Consider the following 22,803-nt stretch of genomic DNA (forward strand, 5'->3'; position numbering starts at 1 on the left):
ATCCCTGGCCATTGTGGCCATTTGAGGAGTGAGCCAGCAGATGGGAGTTCTGTCTCTCTCTATATATAAATCTGCCCTTCAAACAAACAATCTTAACCTTAAAAAGAAAAACAAACAAACAAACAAAAAACTAGTGAGGAAGAAAAGAATTCCTGCAACATGAATGTTTTTTATTGCACAAAACTCAAATATTCAGAATATAGTTCCACCTCCATTTAAAATGAGTTATTCACTTCTGCTTATAGTTTGGATTACTGAAAAAGTTTAAACTTTTCTTTTAAAATGTGGAAAAGTTCAATCAAGTAGTAAACATGTCCAAAACCACTTGGAAAATACGTCATCTATAAGTCAGTTTCCTTAAGACATAAACAAACTCCAGAAAAAGCAGAAAGAAGTCTGATTAATAATGTAGTTTCAATTAAAAAAAAAATCCAAGTATACAGTCATTTGTCCTTTTGATTTCAAGAAATGCTTATCACAAGCAGAGCTCTACTGCCCTCTGTTGTCCCAAGAATGTAACACAATGGAAGCTCCATAACCGCACAGCACTCCCAAAAGTACTGCGAGGCAGTGATCTCAGCAGGCTGTCTCCACTAGGCAGCACACCTCCACGGCAGAGAAACGCTTGGGCACACACCTTCACAATTCTGTGGTCTCATAGCCTTTTGTTGAATGAAATTAACCTTATTTATTGTTTCAAAAAAGTTTTTAAAATGTTATTATTGCTGAAAATATACAGCAGAGAATGAAACAAAGCTATATAAATATAGGACATGGTTTTATTTTTATGATATGATATATATTTTGGTGAGTTAAGAAGTAAAAATCTGAGATTTCCAGTTTGAATTTTTTAAAGATTTATTTTTGAAAGGCAGAGTTACAAAATGAGAGAGGAACAGAAGGAAAGAGATCTTCCATGCGTGGTTCATCCCCCAAATGGCCACAATGGCCAGGGCTGGGCCAGGCCAAAAGTAGAAGCTAGGAGTTTCTTCCGGATCGCCCATATGGGTGGGAAGGGCCAGTACTCAGGCAATCCTCTGTTGCTTTCCCTGACCCATTAGCAGAGACCTGGATTGGAAGTAGGGTGGCCAGGACTCAAACGGATGCCCATATGGGATGCTGGCATTGAGTAGCCTCTTAAACTGTTGTTCCACAACATCAGCCCTAAAAGTTCCAGCGTTGATGCTGGCTTTCCAAGTTATCTTGCTCTCAAATTCAAAAACATTTAAAACCAGTAAAGCCAAAACAGAAGTTAGAATGTTACCCTATAAGCCTTACAGCTTTTATTTTATTTGTTATTTATTTGAAAAGCAGAGCAGAGATTTTCCATCCACTAGCTAACTTCCCAAATAACTACAACAGCCTAGGCTGAGCCTGGCCAAAATCAGGAGCTGGGGACTCTCCCATGTGGGTGGCATGGACTCAATTACTTGAGCCATATTCTGCCCCCCAGGATGTCACATTAGCAGGAAGCTGATATAGGGAGTGGAGCTGCGACTCAAATCATAGCATTCATTTACCTGTCAAGTGACCTAAGCACAAATTATATGGATCCTCTTTGTTTACTCAGAAAGTATCCAAGTTTTCTATGATCAACAAAATTTTGTTTTACGGACTTAATCTTATAGCGGAGGTGAGCATAGATACCTATAGTTACCTTTGAAATACTCCCTTCTTCTACCCCAAGAACAGACTTAGAAAGCAGAGGCATAAAGAGGTTCTACTTCTAATGCTTAACCACAATTAGCTACTAATACACAAAGGCAGCCACACTGTTTAAATTGTCCAAGCAATGTCCAGCAATATTGAACAACAGCTTACACTTCACAGATGTACGCAGAGGGGGATATTTTCTTAGCACCAAATGTGATTCCAGTATTGCTGAAATTCTTTAATGGAATAAGGAATTACAAACTGTTTTTATAACAATAAAATTAATCTTTAATTGGAGAACTGGATAACATTGACTTTTCATTCCAGAATTTTAATCTATATTTTTTTAAATTACAAAGTATATTTCCCATTCATTTAACCAATTAATCCAAAGGAAAAAAATACTATGATTACAAGTATGCTGTGAAACAAATACTTCACGTAAGTTACACAGAAACAATATTTTCAGAAAGCTTTATAGAAATCTGGTATAAAACAAAATTAAATAAAACATTTGTTAAATGAAAAAATCAGTCTAGCCTACATTCCTTCACAGAGGCACTTGCATTTCTTATCCTAGCTTGCCAACAAATAAACTCTCAAATTATTTTTTTTATCTTAACTGCATAAAGTACATAAGTGAAGTGTTTTATAAAAAGCCATAAACATAAAATTAAGGCCAACCTGGTCCTTGTGTCAGGTAAACAACATACTGAGAGGAACTTTTTATTAATAAAAGTCCTGTAATATACCTGGAGCAGGGATTCAAAGGGCACATACGTACCTATTGCAGATCTGACCCTTACAACACAATGTACCCATGCTACTGGAAAAAAACTTAGCCCACTGTGGCACATTCCTTTCAGGAACACAGGAATAGGGTTTCCTGTGGATAGATTTCACTCCCTTAACCACACTGAGATATGGGCCAAGCATTAACATACAACTTCTTTCCGGTTTGGAAAGCAGACTCCAGGCACCATAGGTGATGAGCAAAGTTAGCTCAAGATTTCTCAACTGCTACACAATTTACAGTAGAGCAAGGGGGAAGACTGATAGGAGAGACTGCTATATAGCAAGGTTCCACCAAAACCAAGAACAAACTAGAACAACTGGAAAAACAGGGTCTTAATTGGGAAGCAAATCTTCAGACCAAGAGGAGAAAAATGTAGAAACAGAAAGTCAGAAAATATTTAGTCACAATAGTTCAAAGAGTTTGGCACATCCCCATACAAGCAACTCTCCTGAAACTTCACTAAGGTACACACATGTCAGGAATAAACTAAAGTTGGAAGAAGCACTGAGGAGAGGCCCTGTTTTTACTGCTACCTTTAAAAACCATTCTGGTTATGTTTAAGAACTCCTCCCAGTAAAGTGCTTAGGCATATGGCATAAGTCACTTCATCCTCGCATTTTAAAGGTTTCTGTTAAGCCAAGGGGGGCTGGTCAGCATTGTGGAGTAGCAGGTTGAGCCCTGCCTGTAATGCCAGTATCCCATGTGGGTGCTGGTTCTAGTCCCAGCTGTTCTACTTCCAATCCGGCTCCCTGCTGATGTGCCTGGGAAAGCAGTGGAAGACAGCCCAAGTGCTCGGGCCCCTGCACCAAACTGGGAGATCTTGAAGAAGCTCCTGGCTCCTGGCTTTGGCCTGGCTCAGATCCAGTCACTGTGGCCATTTCAGAAGTAGACCAGTGGATCGAAGATCTCTCTCTCTCTCTCTCCATCCCCCCCCACCCCCCCTGTAACTATGACTTCCAAATAAATAAATAAATCTTTAAAAACAAAAAACAAAAAAGCCAGGCAAGGCTTCAAAACAAAGGCTAAAAGCATGGCTCATTCTCACAAGTTGAGAGCCTTCATACCTTCTCTACTTGGAAGCAATTTTTTCCTCCTGGTCCACTAAAAACTCCTCCTTAATTTTCAAGTCCAAGTTCAGACTTGTCTAAGTCTTCATGAGTCCCTTGGTCAAATGCAGTGCTCCTCTTCTGGAAAGTGCCACTGCACTCCTGTGTTGTTGTCACTATGCTGTGACTGTCCGCTTGTCTCCTCAGTGCACTGTAGGCAACTCAAACAGCACAAAATTTGCTTCTCCATCTTTGAATCTTCAGGACCTAGTACTCTGTGGATACTCAAAATAATTAACAGCCCACCTGACTTACTTTCTCTCAGTGAGTTCATTTTATGGAAGCTGAACAAACTGGACATCAGCAGGTGTTTCCATGACATTCAATAAATTATCTTGTGAACCCACTTTAGTTCCTACTGTTTTACCTGGGAGAATTCATTCACCAGACCAAATAACTAGCTTATAATCGTAGTCCTTCTTTATGACCTCATTCTTTTAAGTTACACCCTTATTGGACAGGCAAAGAGACAAAGAAAGCAGAGACAGACATGGATAAATGGCAACAGAACAAGAAGAGAAACAGATAAGAGAGAGTACCCATTGTATGGGTTCACTTCAACACCTGCATAGTCAGGGCTGGTCTGAGTCTGGGGATAAAGCAGGGAACCAGGAATGAAATCAAGGTTTCCTATGAGTAGCAGGAACCCACTTACTTGAATCATCACTTGTGGCTCCCAGGTTCTGCAATGGCAGGAAGCTTAATTCAGAAGCTGGAGCCAGGATTGAATCCACATACTCTGATGTCCTAACTCCTAGGCTAAACACCTTCCCACAATTCTTCCTTTAAATAACCTCATGCACTCAGAAGTAAGACTAAGTCCCAAGAAAGGCAATAAAAACATGATTGTTAATAACATTAAAAACAAATCTGATACTAGATCAGGAAAATGTAAACAAATTCTTGTGCTTGAATATCATTTGTAAGCACTTAATAAAATTTAAGAATCTAAGAAAGATCCACAGTAAAAACAAAAAATTATGATCCAAATCAAAGAACATAGCCACTCCAAGGCACATACTTTTGTACTTGTTTTGCTCCAATTTCTGCTACATAGATTGCTCCAGTCTTTCTATCAACTTCTAGGAGATGTGGTAAAACTTGATCTGCCAGTTGGATTGTGCTGATCACAGAACACATGCCAATGTCTCCCACTGGGGGTGCTGCCACAATTGAGAGCCTACTAAGATTCAGCTGGGCCACAATCAAGTATTTTTCATCAGGTGTAAATCTATGGAGAAAGAAGTTTTACATAATAAATTCATACAAAATAAACATCAATCAACATTCTTATTCCCTACAGTGCTAAATAACAGGAGGCACCTACTTGCGGAATGATTTAAGAATTTAAGTTTGATCTAAATCTGTTTATGAGGGAGTAAGTGACTGGTGGTAGAAATGGCCAAAGATTAGTTTCAATCTTTAAAAAATATCAATATCATAATACTACACACAATAAAACTAATGGACAAGTTGTATTAGGCTGTATCTGATACTACAGACTCAGGCTGATTTTGATGTGTTTAAAAATTTAGCAAATATATCTCAAGGATAAAGACTGTAGGAGAGGATTAGCATACATTTTTTTTTCCTGACACTAGAATTCTATAGAACACTGGAAGTTTAGTTGTTTTCACTTTATCTGGTATTGAAAAACATCAGGTAGCAAATTTCTCTTGTATTCTTCTACTTTCCTCTGCTTAAAATGACCAATAACTATTTTAAAATACCAGCTGGCTCTTCAGAGGAAGTAACACAAATGGACTAAAACATCATTTCAAAATGCAAAGAAACAATACCTGACTGCAGAAGGGCCCTCTTGTACGAAACAATTATCCCATGTTCCTAGCAACTCCCCAGTCTCTTTGTCAAACACTTGGATTCTTTTATTTCCTCGGTCAGCAACCCATACCTAAGAAACAAAACAAAACAAAACAAAGGATCAACTGGAAAAGATCCAGAATATGAAAGGAAGGAAAAATGAAAGGCAGCGAATGAGTCTGTGTTTTCACACTGGAAGGGATTCAACTTGACATGGCGCAGCCATTTTGGTCACAATGGCCATCTTGCCCTTTAGGCAACCCTGGAAGTCACTGGAGCCCTACTGGGGTAAATCAGGTCAACAGGTAAGTGGTCAGGCTTGTCTTGCCAGGTAGGACCCTGGAATGCCCCTTATCTAATGCTTAGAATGGTATTTCTTGAGAAAGTCCAGATATATTTAGATTAGCAATGGGCCAACTTTGTCTATTAAAGCCTCTCTTCATTGCCTTGACATGGAGCCCCATATGTCTTGAGGCTGCCAAAAACCATACTTCTGTCCAGGAGTCCACTTATAAATTAGTCTCTGTCATTGTGGATTTTCTGTTTCTTTGGTTTCCCATACCTTCCACTTTAGGTGGCCAGTTCGTACACATTAGATTTTTCTAAAATGAACACACATAGTCTCATGTAGAACTTAGAGGATCGCAAGGAAGAAGATATTAAAGGCCCCTGTCTCAGATGAGGAAACACTAAAGTTCAGAAAGGTTAAATGCCACATCTGAAATGTACTCAAGTGGGACAGCTACAATATAAATGGCCATCTGTCTTAACCAAAAGCCTGCAATATACTACATGTGTATGTTAATGTGTGAGCAACTAACAAACAGGAGTACTCCACCAGAATGCAGAGGATCGGTAGGTATTTATTCCAGTAACAAGCATTCCCTTTCACTGAGCACGGTGCTGTTGAGTCCTATCCACCTCCATCGTTGGGCCAGGCAACAAAATAAAGACTAGCAATGTTCATCCTCAGGAGTTCAGGAGAGTGGGGGAAGTGAGGCATTCATTCACACTGCAATCTCAGTAAACTTATACCTGCCATTACCATGGCGTGTTCAAAGTGCTGAATCACTTAGGAAGGAAAGCTGGGCTAGTTAAAAACACCTAAAGTAGGGTAAATAAGTTTAAAGATTTATTTATTTATATGAAAGGCAGAGTGACAGAGAGAAAGATAAAGAGATCGTGCATCTGCTGTTTCATTCTCCAAATGGCCCCAGTAGCCAGGTGTGGACCAGGCTGAAGCCAAGGACTCAGCAACTCCACCCTGGTCTCCCACATGCTTGACAGGGGCCAAAGTAGACGGGCATGTTCTCCTGCCTTCTGAGGCAGATTAGCAGAAGCCATACTGCAAGCAGGGAAGCCAGGACTCAAACTGGTATTCAATACGGGATGTCAGCTTCACAGGATAAACCACTGCACCACAGTGCCAGCCCTGATAGGTTTACTTCAGGCTTGTTAATAGGCCAAAATGAGTCATATAAATGACATTTCATGTACTGTATGTATGCAACCTATGACATAAACAAAATGAAATGTTTTTTGATGATGATGGCCTGAGTTGTAGAGGTAGGAAAGAATGAGCTTACTGGAGAGGAGGGCTCTCACTCCGATGCCTCTCACCCTCGTCTTCAGGCCTGTAGGATTTGCTGAGTTTCTGGAACCAAAGGCTATTTCTTCAGGGTAACCCTACGTACATCTTTGCCAGGGCTTGCGAATGTTAGCAGCCACTGAATTCCTCTCCAATAAGAAACAAATAAAGACTCATTATACCGTTTGAGAAATGTTATGGATGATTACTTAAGGTAGTTTCTCAAGGTCTCCTCCTGATGTATGATTCTTTACTAAGGGTGAGTTTCCTTGAAGATTTTAGGGTTGCTGTCTCAGAAAAATGACCAATGAGAAAAAAACAGTTTATACACCAAGAATGAATGGCGATGCTTAACACTGTCTTTTCTAGTCAACACTCAATGGGTTTTGATTATGGGAAATCTTGTTTAAGGGACAAGAAGTCTTTAACTCTTGAATGAATGAACTTTTCACATAGGGCTGTCATGATGACTGAAGGAGTTAATCATATAAAATGCACAGACAGTGCTGTTCTTATGAAAGCACAAACATATAGAAATTAACATTCTTACTCACTCAGTAATGTCTGTGAACTCTCATCAAATGTTCTCTAAGACCTCTTAGAAAGCCATTCCTCACCACTGCTTACAAATCTGTGTCTAGGTCTTGCCAGCTATGAAATTTGACCTTTTTTCTTGGCTCCAAGTAGTAGTAATTAACTAAGCTCCATAGTGTTAAGTCTGCATGCTAAGTTTCTAGTTTCCAATTCACACACAAACTTCACATGGTCAGTTAACTTGCTATAGTAGAGAGGAAGATGCAACGGATTTAGTGATCAAAACACTGTCAACAAAGGAAGCCCAATCAAATTAGAATGTTGCTTGCTGAGAATCAGAAGTAGAAAAGTATCAAAATGTCTACTGGCATTAAGGCAAGTACCCATTGTGCATCAAGACATTCAGTCAATTAATGAATGCTTATGACTACTGGGTGTTAGGCACTAAGACATAAAATGAAAGAGAATCAGTTCTTGAGTTCATACAGCCTACACACTATTAAGGGAGATGGACAATTAAATGATTATAACATAACATGATAGTTACATAAGGGAGAAATGCAGACCACTGAAGAAAAACAAGGAGAAACTGATATAAACAATTTTTGTGGGTGCTTGATTTGGGGAAGACAGAAGTGATATCTATGCTGAGAAGGTGATTAAAAGCAAAGAGGTAATAGTAGAAAAGACAGAAATTGACTGAAATTTGTTGGTTAAAGCTTTCTGCTCCCCAGAGTGGAGCTAGTGATGAGAATGAGTCGGCTTACGAGGCTGTCTTTTCCAAGCTTCCAAAATTAACCTCTCTCACCTTCCTTTTGACCAAGACAATTTTTGTTGTTGCTGAGAACTGAAATTGTATTTGAACACAGTTTTTCCAGTAGTAGGGAAAGCTGTTATTTTTCCAGGTGACTTCATGTCTGAATCCATTATTTGTTCCTTTGGTTCTTAAGAGATACAGGATATCTATTTTGCTCATTTCTGCATATTTAGGAAACCTCTTCACTACAAGACTGAAACATCTGTAAGAGAGCATGTGCACATTCCCAGCCCCACAGGAACTGCCCAGACATACCTACTAATGTACCTCATGATCTATCTATATAAGCTCAGATATATATGTGTAAACCATGATCCAGATACACATGTCCCTCAGCCCCAATACACCTAGACTCACACACACACATTCGGACACACAATCTAGATACACTGAATTTTTACCCGGCCAGTCGAATCAACTGTAACACTGTGAGGTATATTGAACTTAGCAGGCCCTGAGCCATTTTCTCCTCGCAGCCAAAGGATGCTGAAATCTATAAATGGTAAAAAATATATGGTCAGAGTGACATATAGAATGTCTAATGCATTTGCATGTTACATTTGGAGACAGCTGAGAAAAACTATTTAATTCTATTCCTGGTCAATTTAACTAAGCTTTCCTGGCATCAGGTTTTTGAACCTACTTATTTGCCTAATTCCTACGCTTAGAAAAGTCCTCTGCCTCAAGCAATTTATCTACTTTCATCTTCACCTGAAGTTTTCATGCCGGCTTCAAACCATTGTTTAGGGCTATGCCATGCCCTCACTCAAGCTGGTTCTCCTTCTCAATTTGCTTGTGGTATTTCACTGGGATGATCACTAACATTATGTTTCTGTTGTCCGTCTCCTTGAATCCCCATTGTAGGGGCTGAACTGTGGAACTCTAGAAGTTTTCGCAGAGTGCTATCCCTTGGTCCCTGTGCATGTGACCTTGCTGGGAAATCCTTACAAGAGGAAAGTGGAAGGTTTGAGACACAGAGGCACACAGCAAAGAAAGGGCCATATGAAGACAGAGGTAGGGTGGAGTTATGCTGCCTTTAGCCAAGGACTCCCTGAACTACAGAAGCTAGAAGAGCCGAGGAAGGAGTTTCCCCTAGAGCCTGCTGGGGAAGCATGGCCTGCCACACAGATTCTGACTTCTGGATTCAAGAACTATAATTCCTGTTGTTCAAAGCCATCCAATTTGTTGCAATCTGTTATGGCAGCCACACGCAATTAATATTCCCATATTCAATCTGACTCTTAAATTTGACTGTTTCTTTCATAAAATTATTTGGATTCCTGTTTGATTCCACCCAATCTCCCTTTAACTGTTCCCAACTGAATCCAGTTACTAAGTGATAAATAGACCACAGCCTCTACGTGGCAGTCCCCGGAAATACATCCTGACACAGTGTTGAGTTCTGTAAAAAAAACTCTGCTTCCATAACATCACTGTCCCACTAAAAACACCTCAGACACTTTATGGGCAAAAAATAGGGCTTCAAAAATCCTCCTACATGCTCTCAGGGACACTCCAAATCTTATTTTCCACTGCCCAAAAAGCGTATTTTCAGCTACTTTTCTGCTAACGACTTCTTTGGAGCTCGCAAGAGAAAGCCTCCATGGATGCTCTGCCCAACTCCCTTTTCTTCCAATAAAACCAACCCAGCTTAAGAACCACTTCCTTCACGATATCTTGTCCTATTTTTCCAGTCAATTTAGTTTCTCCTTCTCCTAATTCCCATGTTGCTCGAAGAATCAATACCATAATTATGTTTAATTGTTTTACCTATAGCAATGAACCTGAACCTACTGATACCACTGAGAACACCGAGTCGAACACGCAATAAAGCGTTTGCTATCAATCAGCTTGCAGGATCCGTGACACTGGGATTCCAGGTTTCTTTTCTTTCTTTCTTTCATATGCACGCATTTCATAAATACAACTTTAGGAACATAGTAATTCTCTCCACAGTACCCGCCCTCCCACCCACTCTCCCACCCCTCTTCCACATCCCTCTCTTGTTCTCCATCTTATTATTTTTTTTTTACTAAGATCTATTTTCATATAATTTTATTTATAGAAGACTAACTCTATTCTAGGTAAAGAGTTCAATGCTTTGTAGGAGAAGGAAAAAAAAAAACAAAAAACAAAAAACCTTTTCCTCAACAGTCCAGACAAGGGCTTTTCAAAGTCATTGCATCTTGAAGTACTTTGGCTTTTTTTTTTTTTTTTTAGAAACTTAGAAACTTAATTACTTTTAAAGAAGAACCCAAGAATGATACATCTTTCCTGAGCTCTTAGAATAACTATAAATGAGACATAATAATCTCCTCCACTTAATACCCTAAATGAAGTAAATCTTTGAGAACAAGTTTTACTACTAAATCTCATAATCCAACTCTTTTAGGACAGAGGTCCTGCATGGGAAGTTAGCACACAGTGACTCTTGTTGCTAATTTAACAATTAACACTCTTATGTATGATGTCAGGGACCACCCGAAGCTCTTGACATGAGCTGCCTAGGCTATGGAGGCTTTTTGGGCCCACAAACTCAACAAAGCAAAGGCAAAGTGGAAGTTCTCTCCTCCATTCAGAGAAAAGTACATCCTTCTTTGGTGGTCACTTTTTTCCACTGGGGTCTCACCCACAGACATCCTTCATGCATAACATTTTTTGCCAGAGTGTTTTGGCTTTCCATGCCTGAAATGCTCCCCTGGGCTTTTTGGCCAGACCAGAATGCCTTAAGGGTGGGAGTCTAGGTTTCTAACTTCTTTCTTGATTGGTTAGGATGCCCACTGATATCCTGAGATCATTGCAAATTCTCATACTGCCTCCAGTTCCTTTCAGAGGAAACCCCTAGCTTTTGGTGCAGAATAAGCAGGCTTGTTATCAGAATCAATTACTGTTGCCAATCTCACCCACCTGTCTTCTAGTTTTCTCTTGATGACACACTTTACCCTTTACACATAGTTTCACATACAACACTGTTACAACATTATACCAAATATCAAACAAATCCTATCTGAAAAACATAAATCTTATAATAGTATACAAAATTAAGCCACACTTACCTTGGGACAATTTGATCAACCTGTTATTTAATCCTCCATCTCCATCCACAATGTAGATATCTCCTGTGTCCTCTACATATAATTCTGCAGGATTATCAAACTGCAGAGGATTCAAACCGGAGCCTTTTTTCCCTGGGGTGCCCAAGACTTGAACAAGATCACCCAAGGAATTGTATTTTTTAACAGTATGACCATATGATCCTGTAAAGAAAAGCATATACACCACCATTGCATAGTCACATTTTTCAAGAAAGTTGGGAGTAAAAATCTGCCAGAATTAATACTAATCAAAGACTGGTAGGCTCAGATAATTAAATATTGTAACTGACAAGTAATAGAGCTTCTTATGTTGCAGGCAAACTCGTTCATGAATTAGTCTCAGCTACTTCAAAATAAGTTGATTCTAAATTCTAAAAAAAAAAAATTTGAACACATTCTACAGAAAACTCATGTTAACAAATTATAGATGCACTAATTTCTTATTTAATCTTTTGCACTTGAACAAGCACTGCTTATTAAAGAAAATCAAGAGGGAATTGTAAAAAAGATCTTTTATTTGAAAGTGTTACTTCAGTTATTCACAGATAGATCTTAAACATCAGTAGGTTAATAAAAAATTCTCTATACTACCAATTTTTAGCTATTTTTTCTCTCAGTGGAAGCAACTCATTTACTTTTCTTTCCTAGGAAGGAAATTATCTTCCCAATCACTAGTGCCTTACTTTATTAATTACATTAAAATTTCTTTGAATTACAATGATTTTGAAAGAAAAAGCATAAAGTAGAAAGTTATTAAATAAAAAATCATAAAGCAGTTAATAGAAATCAACATGAAGGCATATAAAAAAACTGAGAGGTGTTCAAAGGATGAACTGGAAACACTGAGCTCACCATCAATAAAGTAAATCAGCTTGCCTTATAAGTCTATCTTTGAACATGTATTTATTATTGTATTTTCTTTGGAAGTCTGAGCTAAATAGTGTGTATAGCCATAACAGAACATGATATTATTAAAGAAAGTGACCCCAAAGCTTCTGAAGGATTGGCAAAAGGGATAGACTAGCAGGAAATAATGTGTTTTGTAAATGGCTGACTTGCAGTCATATTTTCATTAGAGGACATTTATTCCTTTGAAAAATGGGAAGAAACATAGAAACTATTTTCAGATCTGTGGGTTGGAAAGCAAGCTGTGATGGAAAGAATGAGGATATCGTCTGTGCTGTTTTTATTTCTGGCAATCAGTGAAGTCTACAAAAAAGATCATAAGAATGGAGTGAATTAAAGTAAAGGACTTTAGCAGTACTTCTGAAAAATAAATAGTGAGAAGAGACAGATTTCATCATAGTATTGCAATGAACTCAGAAATAATCTAGGATTTTAACCAGAACCATACCAGCTAAAATACTGCTTGAAATAAATGGGTTATCAGTTGAGACCAAGAAATCTTCTGGGTTTTGAGAACAGACGTGGTAAAGGCACTACTTAAAAACTAGATCGCATAAATTCTTTTTTTTTGAGACCTCATTAGTTCTAAAGGCTGGTATCTGAATTAGCAGAATGTCCTTCAAACCCAGAGCTTAACTGGGTCACAGTCATTAATGCTGAGTCCCTAAGGTCACGCCAGACTGTAGTACTGCCTTGTGTTAAGCCACAGTACAGGTGAACTGCCTTCCCCAAATGCTTTCTTCATAGTTATAAATTCAATCATTTTCACCACTTTCTACTAAAAATACTTGATGGTGGGAAGATTTCAGACACATTGCAGTGGAATTTCAAAAATGTGATCACCGATCTATACAAAATTTGTGCTCAGGGCAACAAAACAATCTCAGTCTCTCTCGAAAGAGAAACGGTGAAGGAAAATGACTGGCAAGGATTGCATTCATTTGCTTCTAAGATCACTGTTTTATCTGGCTTCATAGGAGAGACACAGACTTATCTAATCAGAAGAATAAAAGATGCTTTTAAAAAGTCCCTCAGCAAGTTAAAATAAAGACCAAATTAACTAGACTTCTTGCTAAACTTCTTGATTCTGTAGAAGTATGTGAAGATTTTTACAGACAAGCTTGTATCATGAACTATTAAAGAAACTGCAATTAGATTGGGCAACTGTGATTTTAAAATGTACCAGCAAGAACAGGGGCAAAGATGTGATTTCTAGCAAGATAATTGAATAGACATTACTACACATACCACTTCCTACATCCGTGATCCAGATGGACTGTTCGTGTGGTGTACTGGCTGCAAATATACCATGAGGGGAGTCAACTGTGTAATTCCAGGCTCGTAGGAAATATCCATCCTCTGTGAACACTAATACCTTTGGGATGTTATCCCCTCTCTGAAGGTATACAAAAATAACTGCTTAGATAGGGTAGGTTCTAAGGAGCAGTCATCTTTATTGTGGCTTAGGGAAACAGAAATTAAAGGTTAATCGACAAACTTAGTAACTTTTAAAATACCACCTTCCAAAATCTAACAATGTCACATTCAAAACCAAACTACTGACTTGAAAACAACCCAAAAATAAGTTACAAAATCAGCACAGTGCAACAGGTAGAATGTGGCTTCCTCTGTGTTCTAACATACTATAAATCCCTGTTTATTTACCTGGGCGACGTAAACCAATCCATTGAGGGAGTCAACTGCAACACAAAACGTTGTTCCAGTGAAGTATTCCGAATACTTGGGCCAACCCACATCCAGCCGGTAAAGAATTTCCTTAGTGTTCCAGTTAACTTGAAAAGAAAGTTTCCTAAAAACCTTAAGAAAATTCAAGAAATTAAGATTCCGTTTTCCCTCTAGGTAGGAAAAGAAGAGGGGTGCGGGCTTGGGTACGCAGTGTTTATCTGCAGCATGCATCGACAACTGGATTGCCAGACTGAAATCATTCCAAAGAAACCTGCTTATCCATCTAAAGGCTGAGACGACCACAATACGAGCCTGCAGATTGAGGCTGGAGTAGGAGCTGGGGAAAAAGAGGAAATAAAGGAAATGGTAATGGACTGCATCCAAACTAGCGCTCAGACAAGCGGGAGAGGTGGAGAGGGAGCCCGAGCCCAACACGCCTCGCCCAAGACTGGCGTCGCCTCCCAGCAAATACACCCGCCGGTCATTCAGATCCTCGTCACCCAGCTCACCGGAGAACCACAGATGTGGAAATGCAAAACCAGCAACGCAAACAAGGTGCAGGCGCCGGCTACGCACACCCAGAATCTCGCCATGACCAGACGACGAAGGAGGAGATGCGCCCGCAGGCGGCTGGGGACTTCCGGGATAGCCGCGGGCCCGAGCCCCTCGTCAATGCACAGGGGCCCTGCCCTTCCCAAGCCCCTTCCTCCAGGTCACCCTCACTGCAGGCGCGCGTTTTGAGAAAGAACCGGAGCGGAGATAGCGGCGAGAATCACCCACGCCAGCCCAGACTCCCGGCAGGTTCTCGGGTCCCCGCCTCCCTAGTCAGGTGCTTTGGTAGATCCAGTGACCACGCCTCCGTGTCCTCTGGGCGGTCCTCGCCGCGGACTTCTCCCGCCCACCAAGAAAAAAAATGGGGGCGCCCTCAGAAAATGCCTTACCCGCTCGCAAGTCATTCTTTTAATTCAGGTTGAACAATCAACATATTGCACACGGAATTCCTGTCTGAAAGACGATGTGACACTCAAAGAAATCACTTCCGGGCTCTGAAACGGACTTAAGCCACATCCTCTCCGAAGGCATCAGGCATCTTTTGTAGATGCCTATGTTCCCACATCAGGCCCCCTCTCCTGGCTCCAAGGAAAGAGCGGCCCAGGCTGGCGGCGCGGAGTTGATTTTGCTGCGACGCGACGCGCTTTAGAGAAGGTCCCCGTGAGCTGGTGGGGGCTATAGGGGCAACCCGGCAGGCGCCTGGCGGTTTACAAACTGCGGTGTTCGGGAGTCCCCTTATGCGAGGCTGTGTCCCCCTTCGCCCGGCTCCCGAAGCTGTCTGGCTGCCGGCCCGCTCCCGGAAACCTCGGCATCTGGTAACAAAGAGCCTGCCGGGCCGCCTGCTACCCGGGCTGCAGGATTCCGGAGTCGGGCTCAGAGGCCGGGGTGGGGGAGCGCGACCCAGGCCATGCGTCCGGGTTTGTGACGGTGAGGGCGAGGCCGGCGCCTTCCCCCCTGCAGCCCGCGGGGTTCGGGGCGCAGGTGCTTCTGCTTCCCTGACGACTTGCACCCGGGAAAGCGGCTTCACGCGCATCCTCCGGCCGTGCCGGCCGTCAGCGACAGGGCAGGGAGGCTCAGCACCGGCTACTGAGCCCCCGGGTTTGTCTGCGGGACTCAGAGGACCCGGCTCTTCCCCGAGCGCCCTGAAGCTTTGTGTAAGAAGCTGAGGAAAGTCTGACGGGAGTGTTTTTAATAATAATAATAATAAAAAAAAAGTTTTCTAAGTCTCAGTTTTTGGAAATTTTTGCGGACTTTGCCATACTCTACCTCTTCGCCTCCTTTCTCTTGCTCTGGGTGTCTTTTTTTCTCCCCCGCTATAAACATTTTTACTGGCCGCGGAGCAGACGAGAGATGGACGTTTTGTAGTTGAAATTGTAGCTTACAACCACGAGAAAGTAGGAAAGATGGACAAAAAGTCCTTTGAAACGGTGCTGGATGAAATTAGAAAGGTAATTATTCTAGATTCCTTCAATTATTCTACGAGATTCTACTGTTTATTCTCTTGGAGGTACTGTGTGTAGATTGCACAGGATATGGGTCGTCGCATTGCCAGGTTGGTTTGCATTTTCACGTGGAGTGTAGGCATTCGATTCTTGGATGCATTTCGCGTTGCAAGTAGAAATTAAGTTACGTTAACGCTGAACTTGAGAAACCGTGTTGTGGAAGTTATGTATCCTAACTCTCTGAGTGAACCAGGCTGCAACAATTTTCGGAATGTGTTACAATATCTCTAAGGACAGAAAAAAAAATGTTACCTGTTTGGACTGAAAGGAACTGGCATTGTTGCATCGACACCAGGTGCCTGGCCTAGGCCTTCCGGGCGATTCCTACTTACTTGCATTTACATAGTCGTCAGACCCTTGCCAGACCAGAAGGGAAGTGACACCGTGTGCTCTGATGGTTATTTCAGTTCATCAAGTTATTAGTAAAATTGTATCTGGCCTTGCTCTTTTACTGTGTTTTTAACAATTTTTCTTTTCATTTTCAAATTGATGCTCCGTTTTTCATATTTGATGACAGTGCTCTTATTTGAACAAATATCTGTTTTTGCAGAGCCAGTTTGTTCTATTAAAGTGTGAAATGCAATGGTGGCTTACTAATTGTATACTTAGAATTTGTCAGTTTGTGAGTTGATTTTTGTTCACTGCTGATGAGAGAATTGACTAGCAGATTTCTACATTTGGAAGATAGAGTGTCAGTTTGCATAATCCCTCCCTTCTGTTGACAGAAATGCCACATAGTAAATACTAATGACTAGAATAACACATTTTCCAGAGATGAAACACATAAGATGGCAACTTAAATCCATATTTCTGGTCAGCAATCAAAGTATGTCTTTTGTTGGCTTTACCAATTGATTAAAAACATTCCATCATCTTGATCCCTTAAAAATAAGTTAAGTATGAGTGTTACTATTGACTTTTCATTTTAAAGATGTGTTTGTTTATTTGAGAGGCAGAGTTACAGAAAGGTGGAAGGAGAGACAGAGAGAGAAGTCTTCCAACTGCTGGTTCACTCCCTAAATGGCTGAAACGGCTGGAACTGGGCTGATCCAAAGCCAGGAGCTTCTTCAGGGTCTCTCCCACACTGTTGCAGGGGCCCAAGCACTTAGGCCAGCCTCCATTGCTTTCCCAGACCATCAGCTGGGAACTGGATCAGAAGTGGAGCATCCTGGACTGGCGCCCATTTGAGATGCAGGCACTGCAGGTGGAGGCTTAACCTACTATGCCACAGCGCTGGCCCCTGAATTTTTTTATGTTTTCAAAGAATTACTTTTAGATTTTGTGTATGTAGGTCCCTTTAATCTCTTTTCCTGATTGTCACCATTGGATTTTAGTTAAGACTGTTAATTTAATGCAGTGGCCTGTAAGGAGACACTAGGAAAACAGGAAGCAAAGGAAAGGAAAGGGGACAGGAATGTTGACTTTGTTAATCAAAAGTGAGATACTGAGTTACATGAGTTAGGGGGCACTTATTGTGTGAATCTGTTCTAAACACCTTCCCTGTGTGATATGATCTTTTAGCAACCCTTAAGGTAGGTACTGTATTCCTATTTTTTCCTAGTCTCTGAGTTAACTCAAAGTTACCTCTCTGGCAAGTTGTGGGGAGCAGTGTTCAGACTGTGGTGTGCTGGTGTGCCTGGGGGTACAGCTGGGCCTCTCAGGCATTGAAATAATTGAGACATCACTTGGTGCCAACACAGTGCAGGATTTGATCCAGAAGCTTCCTTCTGACTGATCAGTAATGATAAATGGTAATCAAACTCATAAGAGTACATTATCCACCCACACTTCATCTGTGAAAGCTAAGCTGTTGAGCACCCTGGAAGTTTTTACTTCTCTGGTATTTTTTCCTAGTATAATCGTATATATGAGAAGCACAAATATAATTGTTTTGTAGTTAAAGCAAAGAGATGCACTGATTTTTCATGGTTAGTGTTTGTCAAGTTCTGATAGCTACATTCAGCAAATATTTGCAGAGGGAGCATGTGTGATTACTGTTGGCCTTGATAGTGCTGTATCAAGACTGTGAACTTCTCTGTGACCCTACTTTTGATGGATTCCATTTAGTGACTACCTGTTGTGTGTCAGATCTGATGTTGGCTGTTGTTACGCTCCCTGTAACTCTTTGAGATGGGTAGTGAATGAAGTTCCCTCTAATGGGTGAGGAAACTTTCAGGGTAATTAAAATGCTTCTCAAAGGCTGCCAGCCAATGGCAGATGCAGACAATTTAGGACCCTCATGCTTCGGGGTTCTTGTATCCCGGAACAAGCACTGAGAATCTCTACTCGACATTGTGTATTCTTGTTCCTTTATCAGAGTGCATAACAGGTGCTCAGCAAGTAAGTCATGATTGATGTCCCATACATTTGATGTTAACAGTGACAATTTGGTTGGACCTGCTGTATTTCAAAACTCTTAACTACATTCACAGGAATTCTATATGTACTCTCTACTGATGTTGAATGCTATCAGTTTCCATTTTATTCGTTTTCTTTTTAGGAGAGAGTAGGGAGGCCCAAGATGTGCTCTTAACTCATTTGTGTTACAGTGGGACCCTGGAAAGGTAAAATGTCGTGTCACTATGCTGACCTTAGCAGCCTTCTGCAAGGCAGGGCTAAAGGAGGCCATATTGTTGAGTGGCTTCTACCGTTCTGATGATGTATGCATGTTACCGTGCTGCTCCCATATGTTAACGCTGTGTTTCTGTATCTTTTCAGGCTGTTTTGACGGAGTACAAATTAAAAGCAATTGAATATGTGCATGGATACTTCTCTAGTGAACAGGTATTCCTCATATTTTTCAACAAGGATTTTCTTTTATATCAGTGTTCTGCTTAATGCTGACCTGCTGGTTAAATTCAGGATTGCTTTTACTTTTTGCTGTCTTTATTCAAGAACTTAAGAAGCTTTCAGCTTTGGGAGAAAGTTTTACAGAATTTATAATTCAGGAGCATTTTATAAAACAGCACAAATTCACCACAATAGCATATTCTAACGTGATTTTCAAATCTAGTGTCAAAACATTTAAAGTGTTTTTCTTTCTGTCCACTATACCAACATTTTTTGAACTTTTAATAGGAAACTTACTCAAATATGTAAAATTTTATAAGATAGTGATTGCAAAATTCAGTACATAATGTAAAAGAAAATGTGAATAATGAAATATATTTGATGAATCCCCTAAATAAAAATTAAAGAACTAAGAAAAAAGCATATGATGTCTAATAAGTTGTTTAAAACAAGAATAATGCCTTAAGCATAATACTGTAGTGAAACTTTGATTCAAAGCTTTTCAAAACTTAAAAAAAATTTATACACACATATGCACAAATATACACATATATACACACACATACACAACATGTACACATAAATATTAAGTTCAAAATGCTTGTGAAAATAGAATTAAACGATAATTGATTTGGGGGCAAAAATATATGAAATCTGTACATTACAAAGTGTTTTCAAAAGTTTTTGAAAAATACTCATTTTTATAAACGATGCGTGTTTGGTATTATTTCTTTATTTCACGCCAGTTAGCTCCTCCAACCTTGCTTTACAGAATAATTTAAACATTACCACATTTGCAGGAACTCACAGTAAAATACTTAATTAAGTCAGGATTTATGGTGCCTCCCATCCCAAGAAATTTTTTATGCTTTTCTTTGTGGAGTGTACTTGGAGACATAGGATCAGTGTAGAGTGATCATGTAGAGACTTAGGGGTTTGGGCTTGGCACCCTCCCTGCTCGCCTCTCGCCACCTGCATCACGCTGTCTCCCTCATTCCTTGGAAGTTTGCTGCTGATAGTAAGAGTTGGAGAGCCTGAGTATCTAAACTCAAAACAGTGCACTGGTCAGAAGCTGCTGTGGCAATTCATGGCAATTCTTACATGTTTAGGGAATGCAGCTTGGGTATATCATGCCTTCCAGTTTCACGTGAAAGGGTGGAAGTTAGCGGACCTGTGTTAAACCACACCCTCATACCCTGTGGTTGATTAAAGCTGTATCAGTTCTTCATTAATATTTTAAAACTGTCCCATTCACCAAATTTCTCTGTATTCCTAAGCTGACATTTAACTCTTTCACATACTTTTTAATGTTCCTTTTTTTTTAAATTAGGAAACTTTTTCCTGTTTTGTAAATTTTTTGTTTTGTAGACCAGTGCTGTCCAACAGACCTTTCTGTGAAGTTGAAAGTGTTCTCTGCACTGTCTGTTGTGGAAGCTATTGCCTCATGTGGCTGTTGAATACTTGAAGCATGGCTTGTGCCATTAAGGAACTGAATTTTTAAAATTTTATTGGATTTTAAGTGATTTAAATGTGTATAGCCATGTATGGCTGTTCTTTTAGCATGTTTAGAGTCTAGTGTGACACTGATTAGCTGGGCCCCGGTTGCACAGAATTCCAAGTACTGAAATAAATCCTAGAGAAATGTTTGCAAACACCCTGTCATTAGAGCTAAGTTAGTCTTTGCTTTCAGGTGGTTGATTTACTGAGATATTTTTCCTGGGCTGAGCCTCAGTTGAAGGCAATGAAGGCATTACAGCATGTAAGTAACTTAACTTTCCTTAGAATATAGAGTTTTAAGTATTTTTAATTCCCCCAGTTTTCGATAATTATCTCAAGTTGTAATTTTTGTCCATCAGAAAAGCAAATCCTAAATTTTATTGTACTTTGATTATTCAGTAGCTATGTTGAAAAGCAAAACTTTCCAAAATATAAATATAAATTGTATATACTATACTATTAAATTGTACACCACAGCATCCTGGTGGGCAAATTGGAGGAGGAAAATATGGATTGACAAGCAAAATAAAAGATTGGAATCCTCCAGTGTTTTTATGCTTCTATTGTTTTTTTTTTTCTTTTTTTAGATTTATTTATTTATTTGAAAGGCAGAGTTACAAGGAGAGGCAGAGAGAGATCATCCCTCTGCTGTTTTATTCCCCAAATGGCTAGACTGAGCTAGGCCAGAGCCAGGAGCCAGGAGCCAGGAGCTTCATCTGAGTCTCCCATGTGGGTGTAGTGGCCCAAGCACTTGGGCCATCTTCTGCTTTTCCATGTGCATTATCAGGGAGCTGGATTGGAAGTGGAGTAGCCGGGACACGAACCTGCGCCCATATGGGATGCCGACATTGAAGTGGCAGCCTAACCTGCTATGCCATAATGCAGGCTCCAAGGAACTAGTTTTATTTAGGAGCATACGTTGCTTAATAATGGTGATATATTCTGAGAAGTGTATTGTTCTGCATTTTCATCCTTATGCGAACATCCTGTGAATCAGAAGGCTAGGTTGTCACTAGGCAATATCATCATGAGACCCCAGTCATATATGTGGTCCATTGTTGTGGAGTGCAGGACTAAATGTAATTAATTTAAATAGGCTCCAGTGCCTAGTGGCTACTGTGTTGTATGGCTCTGCACTAGAACCTAGATCAAATTGGATATCTGACTGTAGAGGAAAATATTCCAAGTATTAGGTGTGGTTGGCTTTAGTGGAATCGGAGAAAGATCTTTGACTTCCTGAAATGCCTAAGAAGGTATTTGGGTCTGTTAGTACTTCTTTCTCACCTTCTCTTTAACGATTTCTTTTTTTCTTCACAAAAGAGTTACCTTTCAGTTCTCTGGGGTGGAAATCTTTCTCCACCTTTCAAAGAGACAATGCTTTGCTCCTGAGAGAGGGAGAGCAAAGCAAAGAGAGCTTCTCTAAGAAATACATGTTTTCAAAATTTTTATTCATTTGAGAACCAGACAGGGCCCCCGTGTGCTGGTTCATTTCCCAGATATCCACCATAACCTAGGGTGGGCCAGGCTTGGGCCCAGCCGGAGCCAGGAGCTGGGAACATAATCCAGGTCCCCCATGTGGGTGAACTCAGTTTCTTGAGCCATCGTCACTAACTCCCTGGGTCTGCATGGTCAGGAAGCTGGAGTCAGGAGCCCAAGTTGGGAATCAAACCCATGCACTCTGTTGTGGAACACAGGAATCTTAACTGCTAGGCTAAATGCCCACTCTCAGCTTTTATAGGAAATATTGATGAGGGGTTGACCCTATTATATCAAGACAGCAAGCTCCTCACAAAGCTGTGAGGCCAACTTGCCTGTCTGCTTCTTTATAATTAAAATGCAGAGGTGAGAAGTGTATCATAGGACAACTTAATATACTTGTGAATTAAATTAATTCTGACCTTTTTTAAGTCAATCTGATTTGACAGATTGTTTTCATAATTACAACCTTCTGTACCAATAAGGTTGCATAAGGAACATTTCCATGAATTAAATGCGCTAAATTAGTAGTTCCAAGGTCCTTCCAGATAGTTATATGAGGGTGCTTCAAAATACTTGTGGACAAATGAATTTTAATGTATGAGTTTATTTTGGTACAAAAAGTTTTTTTTTTCATAATTTGTATGAAATGTATATTAAGAAAAAACTGCATAGATTTCAAAATATTTGCACCAAAATAAGCATCTTTTAATTCCATTTTCCATGGACTTTTTGAAGTACCTTTGTATTTAAACTTCTGGTAAAATCTTTGGGTATCAAATTAAAAACATGCAAAGGGGTACATAGTTGTATCAGTTCTTTGGATGATACATTAATAAATGCATTGAAAACTACTGCTCCAAGTTTCAGAAACTATTGGGTGTTAATGCTAACCAATCTTATTTCTTTTTTTATTTTTTATTTTTATTTCATTTATTTATTTTTTTGACAGGCAGAGTGGACAGTGAGAGAGAGAGACAGAGA

The 22,803-nt window shown here is 40.0% G+C and overlaps 2 protein-coding genes across 5 annotated transcripts in view; one reads left to right on the top strand and one right to left on the bottom strand.

The window, feature by feature from the left end:
* Positions 1 to 1,917: 1,917 nt before the first annotated feature.
* NHLRC3 (NHL repeat containing 3) lies at positions 1,918 to 14,905 on the bottom strand. The gene is made up of 7 exons (XM_008274498.4): positions 14,512 to 14,905; positions 13,982 to 14,134; positions 13,565 to 13,712; positions 11,372 to 11,572; positions 8,717 to 8,808; positions 5,355 to 5,467; positions 1,918 to 4,786 (listed from the first exon to the last, which is right to left on the bottom strand). Exons 1-7 carry the CDS (start codon positions 14,593 to 14,595, stop codon positions 4,546 to 4,548), a joined length of 1,032 nt encoding a protein of 343 aa, XP_008272720.2. The 5' UTR covers positions 14,596 to 14,905; the 3' UTR covers positions 1,918 to 4,545.
* Positions 14,906 to 15,158: 253 nt separating this feature from the next.
* Positions 15,159 to 22,803, top strand: part of PROSER1 (proline and serine rich 1) — a 33,325-nt gene continuing 25,680 nt past the window's right edge. For 2 of the 4 annotated variants that reach the window (XM_002721091.6, XM_089303679.1), the window contains exons 1-4: positions 15,159 to 15,369; positions 15,898 to 16,002; positions 18,775 to 18,840; positions 20,537 to 20,605. In XM_002721091.6, coding sequence (XP_002721137.3) covers positions 15,292 to 15,369; positions 15,898 to 16,002; positions 18,775 to 18,840; positions 20,537 to 20,605 — 318 coding nt within the window. In that variant the 5' untranslated portion in view covers positions 15,159 to 15,291. Of the gene's footprint in view, positions 15,370 to 15,402; positions 16,003 to 18,774; positions 18,841 to 20,536; positions 20,606 to 22,803 lie in introns of those variants that run through there. The other 2 variants (XM_089303680.1, XM_089303681.1) reach the window with 2 other exon arrangements.

The sequence above is a fragment of the Oryctolagus cuniculus genome, chromosome 9 (assembly GCF_051225735.1).
Source record: "Oryctolagus cuniculus isolate XC-2025 breed Fujian yellow rabbit chromosome 9, ASM5122573v1, whole genome shotgun sequence".
Classification (NCBI taxonomy): domain Eukaryota; kingdom Metazoa; phylum Chordata; class Mammalia; order Lagomorpha; family Leporidae; genus Oryctolagus; species Oryctolagus cuniculus.